Here is a 14,183-nt window from a genome sequence, read left to right as displayed (position 1 = left end):
CATGTTGAAATAGCAGAGGCTTCTAACAGGAGAAGAATGAATAGGTATATGCATGGGCAGAGGGTCAGTTACAAGCTCTTAAATGCAATAAATTAAACTGAGTAAAGTAATTACCATTTAACATCCTAGCTTATACACAGGAACTGAAAATGTGACTCAAAGAAAAGTCTTTTAATTAATTCACTGTGTCCATGATTTTTCCCAGTACTCTCACCTTTGTCCACAAGTGACACAGGAACATATTTCAAGCACCTAAAGTTGTCTGAATGTACTAGTGTCCACTTCTACCTAATGACTCTTTTACCTCTTGGTTTACCTGTGTTTTATTCCATTGTTTCAACAGGAATCATACAATCACTTGTGCCCTGTATGTGCACCTTGTATGCATTTATATAGGACCATGTAAGATGAGTTTTTTAAAATTGCAAATAGACTACCTCCCCATTTTTCAAGCATCCCAAAACACTCTGTCTACTCAAGGCAGATATTTGCCAATTAAGCAAGAGATTTTTTTTTTCTCCAAGGTTACAGTGCATGGAATAACATCTGATCTTACCTCTCCATTCTCCAGAGGATGGATTTTTGAATAGTAAGAAGTGCATATGACTTCATCATCTTTTATATAGGATGGAGTTCCAGGACGGGGGTGAATGTTGTATCGTGTCAGGCACTCACTGTCTGTGATAGCATAATACTGCCATGGTTGATAGTCTACACCATCCAGTGAACGCTCCAATATCCAATTCCCAGGTCGAGGTGAGTTAGCTGCTTTCACAATAACATAAGCAATCTGGAAAATCTGAAAAATTGATGAATTGTTAAAATATATGTAAATACAAAATGATAAATTCATTCCAATTTCTTAATAGCTACCAAACTAATAACAGTAAATATGACAAAGTTTGATTTTTTTCTCTAAAAATGCAATATGGCCTCAGATTCCGTTGAAACTCTTTAACTACAGAAATAAATTCTCCATTAACATTTCTGAAAAAAGGATTAGTTACATTAGGCCAATAGAGACTGAAAATAGAATTAAAAAGCTACTTAAATTCCACATAACTTAGTAGGTAATTGCTATGTTGCAGTTTCAGCCAAATGTTTGCAAAGTTTGTTTTCAAGTATTTTCAATTTGTAGAATTAGATTTGTTTCTGTATATGTATTTATAGACATACACTTTCTGCAGTGTTTAAGAGTTGCCAAACTCTGTTACAACTTTATCACTGTTAAGAAAAAAAACATAGGTTTAAGCTATTGAAATGTAATCACATCATGCTGAAATCATTCTATAAAACATTCTTGTTTGACTCACGTGACTCAGCACTGTGGCCATAAATAAGCTTTATAGGACAGAGACACATCAAATATCACTATAAACAGAATGTAAGCATGTAATCAATGCTCATTATGGTCCATTTCACCAGCCTATTCAATTGATTTATCAAAGTTTATTTCTGTTTACAGGCTTGCTGGAATCCAAGCCACAAACAATACATTTGCAATTGCAGAATGACATATATTAGTGATGCAGTTTTGGTTTGGTTTGTTTTTTTTTAATCTAGTAACATCTAGATGCTACAGAGGTAGAACTGAAGCTAAGGAAAAGAAACAGCTATTTCCATTAGAAAAGCAGAACATACAGCAAGTTAATATTTTTAAGACACAGTTCTGTGAGTCTGCACATGAAGATGCCAGAGGGTATCACAGAGAGAACAGTGTTGATTTAATACTTAATGTTTTCTATATTGGATAGTCATTGTAAGGAAGCTGCATGATTCAAACTTAGTCCGCACAAAATCTGCTGTGAATACTTACGACAATCAGTAATGCAATGAAAAAACCAGTAAGAAGACTCAAATTGTTTTTTTAATAACCATCAGTATTATTATGAAATAGAAATTATGTTAAGTGGCAGAGTACTGCAAATACGACAGTACATTTCATGATGGAGACAAAGAAAAAGTTTATCTCCAATTATCGTTCCTGACTTCTGTGTAGATGCTGAGAAAATGATAAGATCCACAATAGCTTCAGTCAAGATGTCAAATTACTGACAACAAAAGTTTTTCAGTGGCAATAAGAAGCAGGTGAGACTGTATTTATTTTGACCTGAAAAACATGTGCATAACTGTGCACTCGTGGAGGATTATCTGAAGTTACCAATGTTTTTCTTCAATAGCATAAAAGGAAATCTCCAGAGACAAGGAAAAACCTGTGTTTTATTCCATTGTTTCAACGGGAATCATACAATCACTTGTGCCCTGTTTCACAAATGCCCTTTCCTCTCTTAAATTCATTTATGCATATATTCCACTGTGGCCACAAATAACTAACTGTAACTATACTGGATCAGTGTCACCAGTACTGTTTACAATAAACAGAGAAAAGCACAACATTAATATACCTCTCCAAACTGCTCCCCCCCAGTTAAGCTCTTTGCAATGAAAGAAAATAGCTGGAGTGTTTAATTATTTATTATGTCCTAAGGGAGATAATGAGACCAGCTATATTTTAAGGAACTAGTTTATCTAGAGTTATTTTGTACATTGTCCTTTGCACAAGTAAAGAATCCAACGTACAAAGTAAATTGTTTTTACATCAGTATGATCCAGTCAAACCACATAGACTCTTTCAGCCCCAGCCATTCAGAATGGAGATTTCATTCTAGAGTATGTCTAAATACTTTTAAAAAAAAAAAAATTTAAATAAGTGTTTTACCCCAAGTTCTCATAAAAAGACTATTCCTTATATGTTCAATGGATAACAACTAAGGTTAAACACATTGCTAGGGCTTCTACCATGGAGGATCTGTGGTTTGGGACATAGCTGACAATAAATTCATAAGCTTAGGTGTGCATATAGAGCTTCCTTTGTGGAAGTCCTAAAATTTGCAAAACTTCACAGAGGATTCAATGTTAAATACTGCCTTTAGTCAAAAAAACTTTTAGCTCTGCAAACATCTTGGATGCATCTGCTCTGTGGGGCCAAGAGGCATAACCAAGAGGAAGCCTTTTTTTGCTTGCTTACTTTGAAATACTAGGCTGTGTGGGAGAGTGAAACTTTCTACAGTTCTTTTCAAATTAGAGCCCTATTTCAATAACATTTCCTGCACATTCTGCTGAAGATTTGTTTGAAGTCTCATTTCTTACCTTCTGGGATAGTGTACAGTTTGACTGCAATTTATTGTATACCTTTGATTATTTTTAGAAACTTTGTAAATGAAACTGCAACAAAATTTTATTTAAAAAAGCACTGGAGAGGAAACAGCATATTGCAGGTCATAGTGGGATGAAATTATTTCTCTTAATCTAAACTTGACAACGAAAAAACCTTGTTAATGTACACATGAAGAGTTGTTTTTAACTACTGCTCAATTACAGGTTTTGGCCTGATCCAGTCTACTACTACTGTCCTAGCTTCTGAGAGTTCCTGTAGTGGCTTCTGCAACTGCACCGAGCTATCTGCAACCCACTGACATGTGAAACATTCTCTTTTCTCCTTCACATCTCTATTCATGAGTGGAACTGCAGTACTGTTTTGTATAAAACAAAATGATTTCCTGAGCAGAGAAACAGAGCTGTCACTAAAGACCAGAATTTTTAAATGTTGGTAAACTGCTAATGCTAATTGCAGTCAGGGAAGATGAGCGAGCACATGCATCAGAAACATGCGCTGGTTGATGTTATTCCTGATCTTTCTCAGTAAGGCTAGGCTGAAGAAAGAACAGGATTCTAATCCACGTTTCTTAGAAATGCCTTTTCTTTGGGGCACAACTAGACTTGTAGAGATTTAGCATTAATCAGGAAGAGAGTTGTCCCAGCTTAGAGAGGTATACGAGTCATTACCATCTCCTCACAGTGCTGTGACACAGACAACAAACATAGTGTATTCCATGCTTTAATGTGCTTTCTAAACAAGTTGACAATAACAACTAGTGCAGAAAAAAACAGACTAAAATTAATGGCAGCTGCATGATGATTCTCAAAGCAAGTCAGTGTCATGGAAGCAACACTGATTTTCCAACCAGTTGGAAAACTGTCTTTCTCCAGGTACAAGAGTAACCCTTCTTTTACTGTGGAGTTGCTTAGCAAATGGTGTTCTGGTTACTGTAATACAACCAGCTAGAGCTTAGTGGCATGAGAATACTAATACCAGTAAAGTCTAATGTATTACTGAGTTTTGCTGTATTTGTTTCCACAACCACAAAAAGTGAACCTGCTCAGCTTTTGAGAGCGAAGCTTCCTAGTAGGGCTTCTGTTCCCACAGGGTAATTGATGGAACATGCCTGGTATACTTCTCAAATAGCATCAGTAAGCTGACACTTATCAATTGATGCGATAATTTTACAACCGTAGAGCACATCTGGTTTTGTACAAGCCCAATACAATGTCACCTGGAGACCAAAGTTTGCTGATACAAATGTGAAAACAGAGCAATACCAAGCTGCCTAGTAGCATGCAATAGTCCATTAACACAGCTGCCAAAGTGCAGCTGGAGCTTTTTTCTACTTCTCTGCTCATGTGATCATAGTGTAATTATGAGAGTGGGAGGGAAATAGTCTAAATAGTCCTTTAAGCTTTTCCAAAATTATAGACAACACAATCCTCAAGATGAGAAACAAAATGAGGTTTGGGTCTCATTTTCACTGGTAATTCTCTCAGCAGTGAGATCTGCAAAGCACATATTGTGAGGAATGGTTCTATAAGTTACAGCACTGTATCTTCTTATGAATGCCTCATAAGACATAGAAAAGTGCATCCTACTATACAGGATAATTTGCTACACTAATATTATTCAGATAGAGCTGAAGTGAATCATTAATCTGCATAGGGTTAGCTAGTGAAGCAGGAAATCTCATTGTGTCTCACTCCCACCTGCGCTTCTATTTAAAAAATAAATCCCTCAGTTAGAAACCGTTCATGTAAGGCAGTATATCATCAGAGCAAAAAATACAGTACCACACAATTCTATATTTCCATTTCATTTTCCCAACAGAAGAATGTAATAGCCCTAATGGAGGCTTCCATCAGCAATCTTGTGTAAACTGTGTGTCTACTTATTTACCATAATTATATTATGTTGTTATTATTTCAGTTCAGTGGTCAAGTAAATATTTTATTGAGATGAGTGCAGAATTTGGGCAAGGGTTTGTTTCCTTACAGGCTGGCATAAATACTGTTGAAACTTGTGGCCTTAAAATTTCCCACAGATTTATTTAACCAGCCATGAAAAAGTGCTGTTAGGGACAGCAAAGCACTGCAGACACCCCTTGTCCCAATGCGAAATCCATCCAGATGCATCAACTGAGAAAGTCATCTCAGAACACCCTGCAGGCTGATGGGCTTATTGGCTACAGGGGAGAGAACATTTTTGGAGCATGTAAAACTTATGATGGGATGTGTTAAGGGGATTGTGTAAATGGGTGAGAACATTTAGGGGAGCAACCAGAGGTGGGGAAAGGGAGGGATCAAGGTGGATCAGGGAGGAACAAGTGTAAAATAGAGGAAAAACGCAATAAAAGGAACCAGTTGACTGTAAATAGCTAGCTGGTCAGTATGCTTGTCCTGACCTCAGTCACTGAAGTCTTCCCTATCTTCTCACTAAGTCCTGTTTCTAAGTATCTTCCATTTAGGCATGCTCCCTCTTTTGAGTGGGTGCATGTGAACAAGAGTTAACTTCAAGATCAACTAACCAGCACAGAAAGAGGTCTGAGTACCAGCAGTTAGAGTAGGGTTGAAAATCCCCAAGGCTCTTCTGTTTGGATGCCAGCAACCCGGGACACCAGTGGGATCTGGAACCAGCCAGTGGATAGATTATGTAAGGCAAGCTAATAAAGTGTTGAATGTTGTGTATGCATCCATAGATGTACGCAGACACACGCACCCCTAGCAGACTTTAACCCTAATCATCTGGAGAGGAAGAACAGGGTGAGGCAGCCTGTGCTGTGTTTGTGCTCATCTGGGTGCTGACAGGGCCCTGTGGTCTATTTACATTGCTCTGTGCAGCCCTGTGTGTGTTTCACTCTCTCACAAACCTAAGCTCTGCCTTGCTACAGTCTGAACATGAAGACAGACTCACAGCAGCCTTGCATCCATCAGGCTACCAGATTCAGTAACTTCTAGTACCTAGGATGACTGACAATCAGGAATCACAGATTTAAACAAATTCTCAAGGCAGAACAATGTTCCTGGATCTAACTTCTATCTTTACACTCATGTATAAAAATGACCGGACATCGAAAGGACATCATACATCTCAAAATAAGTATCACATTTGCACATTTTTCATTTTTGAATAGCCTCTCCTACAGGCTTAAGACATGAAACACAACTACTTCTGCTAATGAGCTAAAGCAGAGGTTTTGTGAGTCTGAGAAACAGCTCTTTGTGTTCTCAGAGGCCGATATCAATTCCTTGTGATAATATGTGATCAGTCATCTTTCAATTCACATATGCTGTTACAGATTCTTGTTTGTCTCTATTATTTATGAGAGCAGACAGTTTTGATGCAAGAATTTTCAAAAAATTGGTTATTTAAGAACAACTAACCTTCTCATTTTAGTCTCACATTCAACTCGGACAGAGAAAAAGCCTAATCTAGAAATGGAGTGGCTCTCCAGATTCCTCAAATGACCATCTAGCAGGTATCTTTTTCTATCACTGTCCTGAGAGATAGTGGACATGGTTTCAAACATTCTGCTCACAGTTAGAAATTCTGTAATTGAAAATGTTGGCATGGGGAAAAAGAAAAAAAAGATGCTTAGCAGGATTCAGTTTAGAGAGCTGAACAGTTCCCCTCCATGCTGCAGTTTGCCTCCTAATGACAATGTCTCTCCTGTTCATCTGAGCTGCTTCCAACTGAAATGCTGCTACCAGATGGGGAATTTGAGCTGAAAGATGCACACATTTGATTCCAACATAGTCTTTTTTTCCACGGTGTTGCAAACAATTCTGGTTTCTAGCTAGCAGGGCATTCATTATCTATCCCAGAAAAATTGTAGCTACAAATGTCATGCAAAATAAGATGTCCGCAGTACTTTGTGGGAAAAAACTGAGAAAGATTTTACCATAGCAAACCTTGAAAAGCTCTAAGGAGGGTGTCTCCAGATCAAGCCAAGTTTCAGTTAGAAATCTTCCATCTTTTCTAACTAGACAAAAATTCACTCATGTACAACTTCCAGTCCCATTCAGTTAATACTTGCAGAACATGCATTTTAAAAAACCAATTTAAAAATACCTCAACTCAGAACAAGATCAGCTTTCTCCCTCTCCTGTATATAACTGCTAGAGAGGCTCAGGTTCCTTTAAGAATATTTTCTTCTCCTTGAGAATAATAGGTTCTTTATTAATACCTCTCAACTTTTGCTCATGTTATATGTAAAAGATGATTATAACTTGTGTCATGTAAAAAAAAAAAAAATTAAAAGCAAAGTCTATTAAAACAGTCCACTTTACAAAATGTCCAACTGTAAAGCTCTCAAGTTGTCCAGCTGTTGAGTATCTAAGATGCATTAAGCCAAATAGAGGGAGTCAGTACCTGTAAAGTTTCTGGCAATGTCAACTTTGTTCTTTGTAATTTTCTCTGCTGGTTTTCTCCATTACCCACTGTTCAGTTGTTTATGAAGGCCTCAAAAAGAATAGCTGCTTTCTGTTGACCATTTTTGCTGCTCATCATTGGCCTAGTGTACACCAGAATTGAGGGCTAAAGTTAGTATTTTCTTTTCACAGTGCTTTCAAATAATAGCAGAAAGCAATTTCTTTTCTCTTTATTTCCTAAGGCTAATCACTTCTTTCCATGGAGAGAGAGTATGGTGAGGAAAGGAAAATTGACGGAAATGACAATATTCAAACCCTTCTTCTTCAAACCTAGATAAAGAAGAATAGAAAAGGTGGTTCTATTTTGGTGCTAAAACACCAAAAAATTTAAATTTTTTTGTTGCTTGATGCAAGAACTGATGCTCAGCCTGGGTCCAGTAGTGTTGGGAGTACCCAGGGTAAAGTGTTCTCATTTCCTTCCATGAGGTTTCTATGCACTGTCCTCTCACCAGCTGCATTTCAGAGTCACCTGTCTGTTCCTCTAACTTGAGGAGAAAAGAACTATCACAGTCATTTTTTAGGCTCCATTTAAGTTTTACAATGCACAAACCTTGAAACCTAAACATTTAAAAACTATTCTCAGTCTCCTCACCTATTACAGGCTCATACCAAGACTTTACATTTTAATTCCATAATAAGAATATTGATTTTAACATAGATAAAACTATTTAGTCAGATACAGGAATAGCACATAAGTATCTGCTTTTCCTAGAGAACACTTACTTTTCTTATAGAATCATAGAATGGTTTAGGTTGGAAGGGACCATTGAAGATCTAGTCCAGTCCTCCTGCCTTAAGCAGGGACATCCTGAACTAGAGGCTGACTGCTTTGTAGTTCTCAGGGTCCTCTTTATTACCATTTTTAAAACTAGGTGTGATATTCCCTTTTCTAAAGTCACTGGGGACTTCGCCTGACTGCCATGACTTAGCCGACCTTGCCAAATATGATGGCTTAGCAACTACATCAGCCAATTCCCTCAGGAGCCTGGGATGCATCTCGTCGAAATTATTCAGATTTCCTTTTTGGACAACAGAGAGAAAGTTCACACAAGTTCAATGTGAAATTAAAGATCTCTTTCAATGTTATGGTTTCTGACTTTTCCGCAGAGTGCTAAAAAGTATATAAATAAATACTTGCTATTTAGTGAGGTGACATCTATCTGTTACCCACCTTGTAGGGAGGGATACAAACAAACATCTGAAACTGTTGTACTGTTAGCATAGAGCATCTTCTACATTATCAACATTTAAATCTTTAACATGTCCCTGCTGAAACCTTCACAAGCTTTTATTCTGAGTTCTCTGGAAAAGGACATGTTATTCACCATATATACTGTATGATAAAAGGCATCGTCTTAAGAAACTGGGATTTTGATTTGATTTTGATTGTAAACTCTTTGAGGTTAAGATCATTGATACGAATATGAAATAGGCATGTACTAATTTATACCAGTTCCCTGAACATGAGGCAATGTTCTCTCCATCTAGATATGGAAATATTGTGCAATATGAACAACTTGCCCAATGAAAACATGAATAAAGTAGTTAACTTGAGCCTTCAAATAAAAAGATAGAGACTTTTTTCCAAAATATTTTCAGCCTCATTTGCTTCTTTCTTTTCTTCACTTTCTCTTAATACACATCATACTTCACTTCTTTAGTTAAACATGATAGTGGTTAAAGAGGCTTAAAAATACATTCTGGCAGTGATTCTAAGCTGTCTTGTGTCACTAAACCTTGGAAATTTCAAAAACATACACAAGGAAAGAAGAAAATGGAAAATAAAGAGATTGTAAATCTGATTTTCAGAACAAAAAAGCACATGCATGTTCAGTTTTCATTCTCACTTTTAGTTTTTAATAATTTTTAAATTATCCTGAGAACTGCTTCAGATGTGTATATCTTGCTGTATGGCATAGATGGGGATATATTGACTATAAAAAGTGAATTATGAGATGAGTAATTTTATATATTTCCATCTCAGAGCACCCTTTTACAATCAGAATTCACTTACAAATAATTAGAAGAGATAATGCATTAGGACTCACAACAAAGCAAAAGGTTTATCTTCACCATGAAGTCATATGTTCTGTTTAAGAACAGATCAAGTCTATGTTTTTCCATGTTTTGTAGCTGGAGAGATCCAATGCACACCCCTCTCTAAGCTTCTTCATTCACTTAGTCCACATTACTCCAAATCAAACAAAAAGAGCTACATTAATGACTGTTTTTACTGACTGTCTAAACCACACCATTGATAAATGAGTCTCTAAGTGCTTCCACAGAGCATGTGACCTGCCGCACATGGACTTCACAGAGCACAGAGAGAGAGAATAATTTTGCCATCAATAGATTTTATGAAAGGAGTGTATACATAATATTCATTCTTCATTGCTCAGAACAAGGGATGATTTTATGCAGCTCCAAGGCCTATTTAAATATTTACTTTATTACCATTAGTGCTTTTTCTTAGAGTGGTTTTAGATCCACCAACAAATCAAGACCATTGCACAGATGAGGAAAAATTCTTGGCAAGTCAGATCCAATGCTTCTGACCAAGCTCTGGCCTACTGCACCATTATTAAGAGTAGCAGCATTTTATCCTGTGCCATATACTGCTATCTGAACACCTTTACATCCTGCTAGCTTAAACAAAAGACGATTAAAATCAACCTTAAGCATATTTCATCAAATCACTGTATAAATACTGGCACAATGCTGCAAAGCACTACGTGACATTCATATGACAAGGTACTTCTTTTCTCCTACTCCTCTAACTCACAAAACTTTACAAAACACAACTTAGTCTATTAATAACCTCTTAACACATATTCAGCTGTCCTGTTATGACAGTTTTTATCATGTGTACTACAGAATCTTGTTGCCCATCCTGTAGCATAGACCTTACATTTCAATAATAATGTTTTGATAAACAGCTATCACAACAGAAGCACTATTTCATGACCATCACTGTCAGCTGCAAAACACATTTTTTCAAGTTAGTTTTTTATTCATCATAAACTATTCAATGACAACATACTTCTTCAGTAAGAAGAGCAAAACCTCTTCAAGACTGAGAATCCTACGATCCCATTATTTGTCATGCCACCATTCTCCCAGGCTCTGTGACTTTCTTTAGAACGAGAATTGCCCATAGTACAAAATCAGAAGAAAACTTTATATTCATGTCAGAACCTATGTGTCACTCTGGATTCAAAGGTTATAATAGAGTATTTAGGACCTATATCCTGAAACTATTTGCCTGAAGTATGGAAAGGTAAACAGCTCCCCTGGTTAGAGCCAGAATTAGAAAAGGAAAAGTGGTATGTATATTTATTGTAGTCATCCAGGGAAAATGTAAGGCAAGTAACCTCAGAAAGAAAAACTATAAATTCTGAAAAGGTTTTTTTAATCTTTGTCAGTGTATATTATGAACTGAAGCTGAAAGGATTTGCTTACTTAGAAATCTTTCTGACTAACCACAAAGCAATAAAGTTATGGTCTGATTTAGTGGAGAGCATAAAAAAATTGGGCAAAATAATCCTTTGGAGATTTATTGTTAATACAACTACTCAACCTAGATAGCAGCACTTTATATGGCGGGTATTACAGCTGATCTTTCAGGACAATAATGGCTTCTTAGCATTTCAGAATGCATTGAAGAGTACTCCCTCCATGTATTATTGCACCACATGAAAAACTTTCGTTTTTAATGCTGCAGGAAAGTCAGCCTGAGTAACTTCACTTAAACTTGTCTGTTAGAACAACTAAAAGCTTAATGCAGTAGGCTCTACTGGAGTTACAGCTGGCATAGATCTTTCCTTAGCTAAGAAAAACATCATTCATTTTTCTTTATGCTTTTGTCTGAGTGATATTAGTGTGGAAAACTTTATTCTGAGACAAGAACTGAGCTCTGGATGACATTTGTTACCAGTGTGCATATATTGTCTCCTTCCCATGAAGGGAAAAAAGCTACATAATATAAAGTATACTTGCTAATACTATATAAACCAGGTAGTTCTTAAAAATGTTCACTGTGATGTCAAAACATTTACTACAATTCTATTTGCTTTCACAATTGCTAATAATTATGTTTTCTAGGTATGTTTGCTATAAATCCTCACTGGTATATTTATGTGTTATTTGTTTTCTGGTTTTCCTTTTTTTTTTTTTTTTCCCAAATCATTTGATTATAAACTAACTGCAAATCCAATAGTTTTGCTTTCATTAAAAATATCAGAAGGACAAAGTATGCTTTGTTTCATCCTACAGATATCTGATTATTGCATTACCAGCAAATTGTGAAACTAAAGAAATGAAGGCAATTACTAAAATGTTCAGATTCAAGTCTATGAAGGCAACAAAAAAAAAAATTTAAAAAAAAAATCAGTATTATAACTAACAGCCAGTTACATGTGTAAAAATTGGCTGAAAACTTTAATAAAACAGAACAGAGCTCATTCTTTTTTTATATTAGTTCCACAGTCTCATTTTCATGGTTTTAGTTACATCTTTTTCGGGCTGCCACTTTAACAGTTCATTACCATTTAGGTATAACTGAGACATAGAACTGGACTTAGGATTTTTTTTTTTTTTTTGAGAGAGAGATAATTAATGCTTTGAATTCTCTAATGTTTACATTACTTCAAAACAGAATGATTCACATGCAAGAAATACTAAAAACAAATATTCACCATGTCAGTCCTATGTTGTAGGCATGGATTGTAGCTCATAGATCAGTATTTTATACTTTAAAGTTTTACAATCAGTTGAAGTCAACACAGAGTGCCAGCTGGTCCGGAGAGGTGTGGAACTGTTTTCCCCACCACTTTCAGAAATATGTTCCTGCCCCCTCCCCCATGCTGGCATTAAAACCTCACACAGCAAGCCAAATTAGAAAATTGATCTGGCAGAAACCTAACCCCCAAAAAACAAGACAAGACATAGTTTTCAGCATCGAGGTACTGATCTAGTTCACTACATGGCAGCACAAGTGTTAGTGCCAGAAGAAGGGAAACAGGAATGTCTCCCTTTAGCCAGTTTGGGGAGGGGATGCAACGGGGGGGAACAGCAATCATGGAACTGCAGCATTACAGTCTGAACCGACTTTGCTTCTGTTCACATTTCTCTCTTTAGACAAACATTTTTGACGATGGACCAAACAGACTGGCATTTGTTGGTGAAAAGTCTCAGTTTGGATTAATTTTCATTTCTGTTAAATTACTTTCTGGTTTGGGGATGAAAAGAAGCTTTAAGCTTTACTTTTATAGAAACTGTTTTGAAAGTGTCTCAGACATCTGACACACATAATGGTAGGAAAAGAGAAAAAGAAAATATTAACTGAAAACCTAAGCAAAATGTTTGGACATACATACAAATTTAACATATGATGACCGACTGGCACTTAATTTTACTAATCTGGTTCTTGCAGTCCAAGACTAAACAGTGTCATTAACCTTTTCTTTATTCCTTTAGCTATTCTGGTATGTGATATCAGAAGTTATTCAATAGAAAGCTAGCTGTAATTTTTTTTTCCCACTGGAAAATATACTTGGTGTTCCAGAGCAGAGAAAATATAACGTGAAAACCAAGTATCTCCTAGTGATATGCATATTCCTATACTACTGTGCAGTTAATGTGTAAAGGCTATTTTAATATGGTTGTGTTGCTCAACACATTCTGATTCCTTAGACACTGTTTGGTGAACTGTTATTAGTTAAAACAAAAAGCTATAAACCTGTAGTAAAAGAAGCAATGTTGTTGTGAAGTATCTTATCATCCAATTTACCTTCTATTTCACTGTGGCTGTAAGACTGACTTCAGTCAGTCCATAAAGGATTAGTTTAACTGGATCTAATTGTGGGGTTCAACTGTATAGACAAAGACCCACACATCAGGCTCCACTAATTTTTTGAAACCAGACAACAGGGAGATGGTTCCAGAATCTAAAAATCATGCAACAGCTTCTAAATGGTCAAGACTCAAAAACCCAGTTATTTCTTCTTCAAGATGAAAATAAATTCATGGTCTCTGCCACTTAATTTGCAATATGACACAGTTCTGAGAATAGGTGTTTTCAGACTGGCTTTGGAAGGGATAGTGAAACACAGATAATCTCATTTACTAGAAAGACAAAGAAATGGCTAGTCAGAAAGGGCAGCTTTACTTTTGAGATTACTAAAGTACTCCAAGACAGTCCTTCCTATAGCAATCTTAGTGTAACCTCCTCAGTCAAACACCAGAAGGGAGAGGAAAGAAAGCCAGAAGTAGGCAGAGAAGTGGTGATGGAAATAAGAATTTAATTGCTCGTATAATCTTTCATTTAAAACCAGCCATTTTTTAAATTAAACATTACAATAAATATTACAAACAGGTAGCTTGTTTGGCCACACATCTGGGCAACATCTTCAACACGGTTCTGCAAGACAGTACTTGCCACGCTTGCCTCAAGTCATCCTTGTCTAACAAACACGTGAACTCTGCTGCTGCGTAACAGTGATGAACTCTTTCAGAAAAAGAGAGCTGTGCTTCCCCAAGGGATCTGGCTAATGTTGTGCATCAAGGGAACTGACAGCTGAAAATAATGT

At 36.4% G+C, this 14,183-nt stretch overlaps 1 protein-coding gene across 4 annotated transcripts in view; it reads right to left on the bottom strand.

Moving 5' to 3' along the window:
* LAMA2 (laminin subunit alpha 2) overlaps positions 1 to 14,183 on the bottom strand; it is a 391,575-nt gene that overhangs the window by 268,111 nt on the left and 109,281 nt on the right. For all 4 annotated transcript variants that reach the window (XM_074862478.1, XM_074862479.1, XM_074862480.1 and 1 more), the window contains exon 4: positions 557 to 799. In XM_074862478.1, the coding sequence (XP_074718579.1) occupies positions 557 to 799 (243 nt within the window). The remainder of the gene's footprint in view (positions 1 to 556; positions 800 to 14,183) is intronic.

This window comes from Strix uralensis, chromosome 3, assembly GCF_047716275.1.
Source record: "Strix uralensis isolate ZFMK-TIS-50842 chromosome 3, bStrUra1, whole genome shotgun sequence".
Lineage (NCBI taxonomy): Eukaryota > Metazoa > Chordata > Aves > Strigiformes > Strigidae > Strix > Strix uralensis.
The sequence above is the reverse complement of the archived record's forward strand: the minus strand, read 5'-3'. Positions and strand labels throughout refer to the sequence as shown.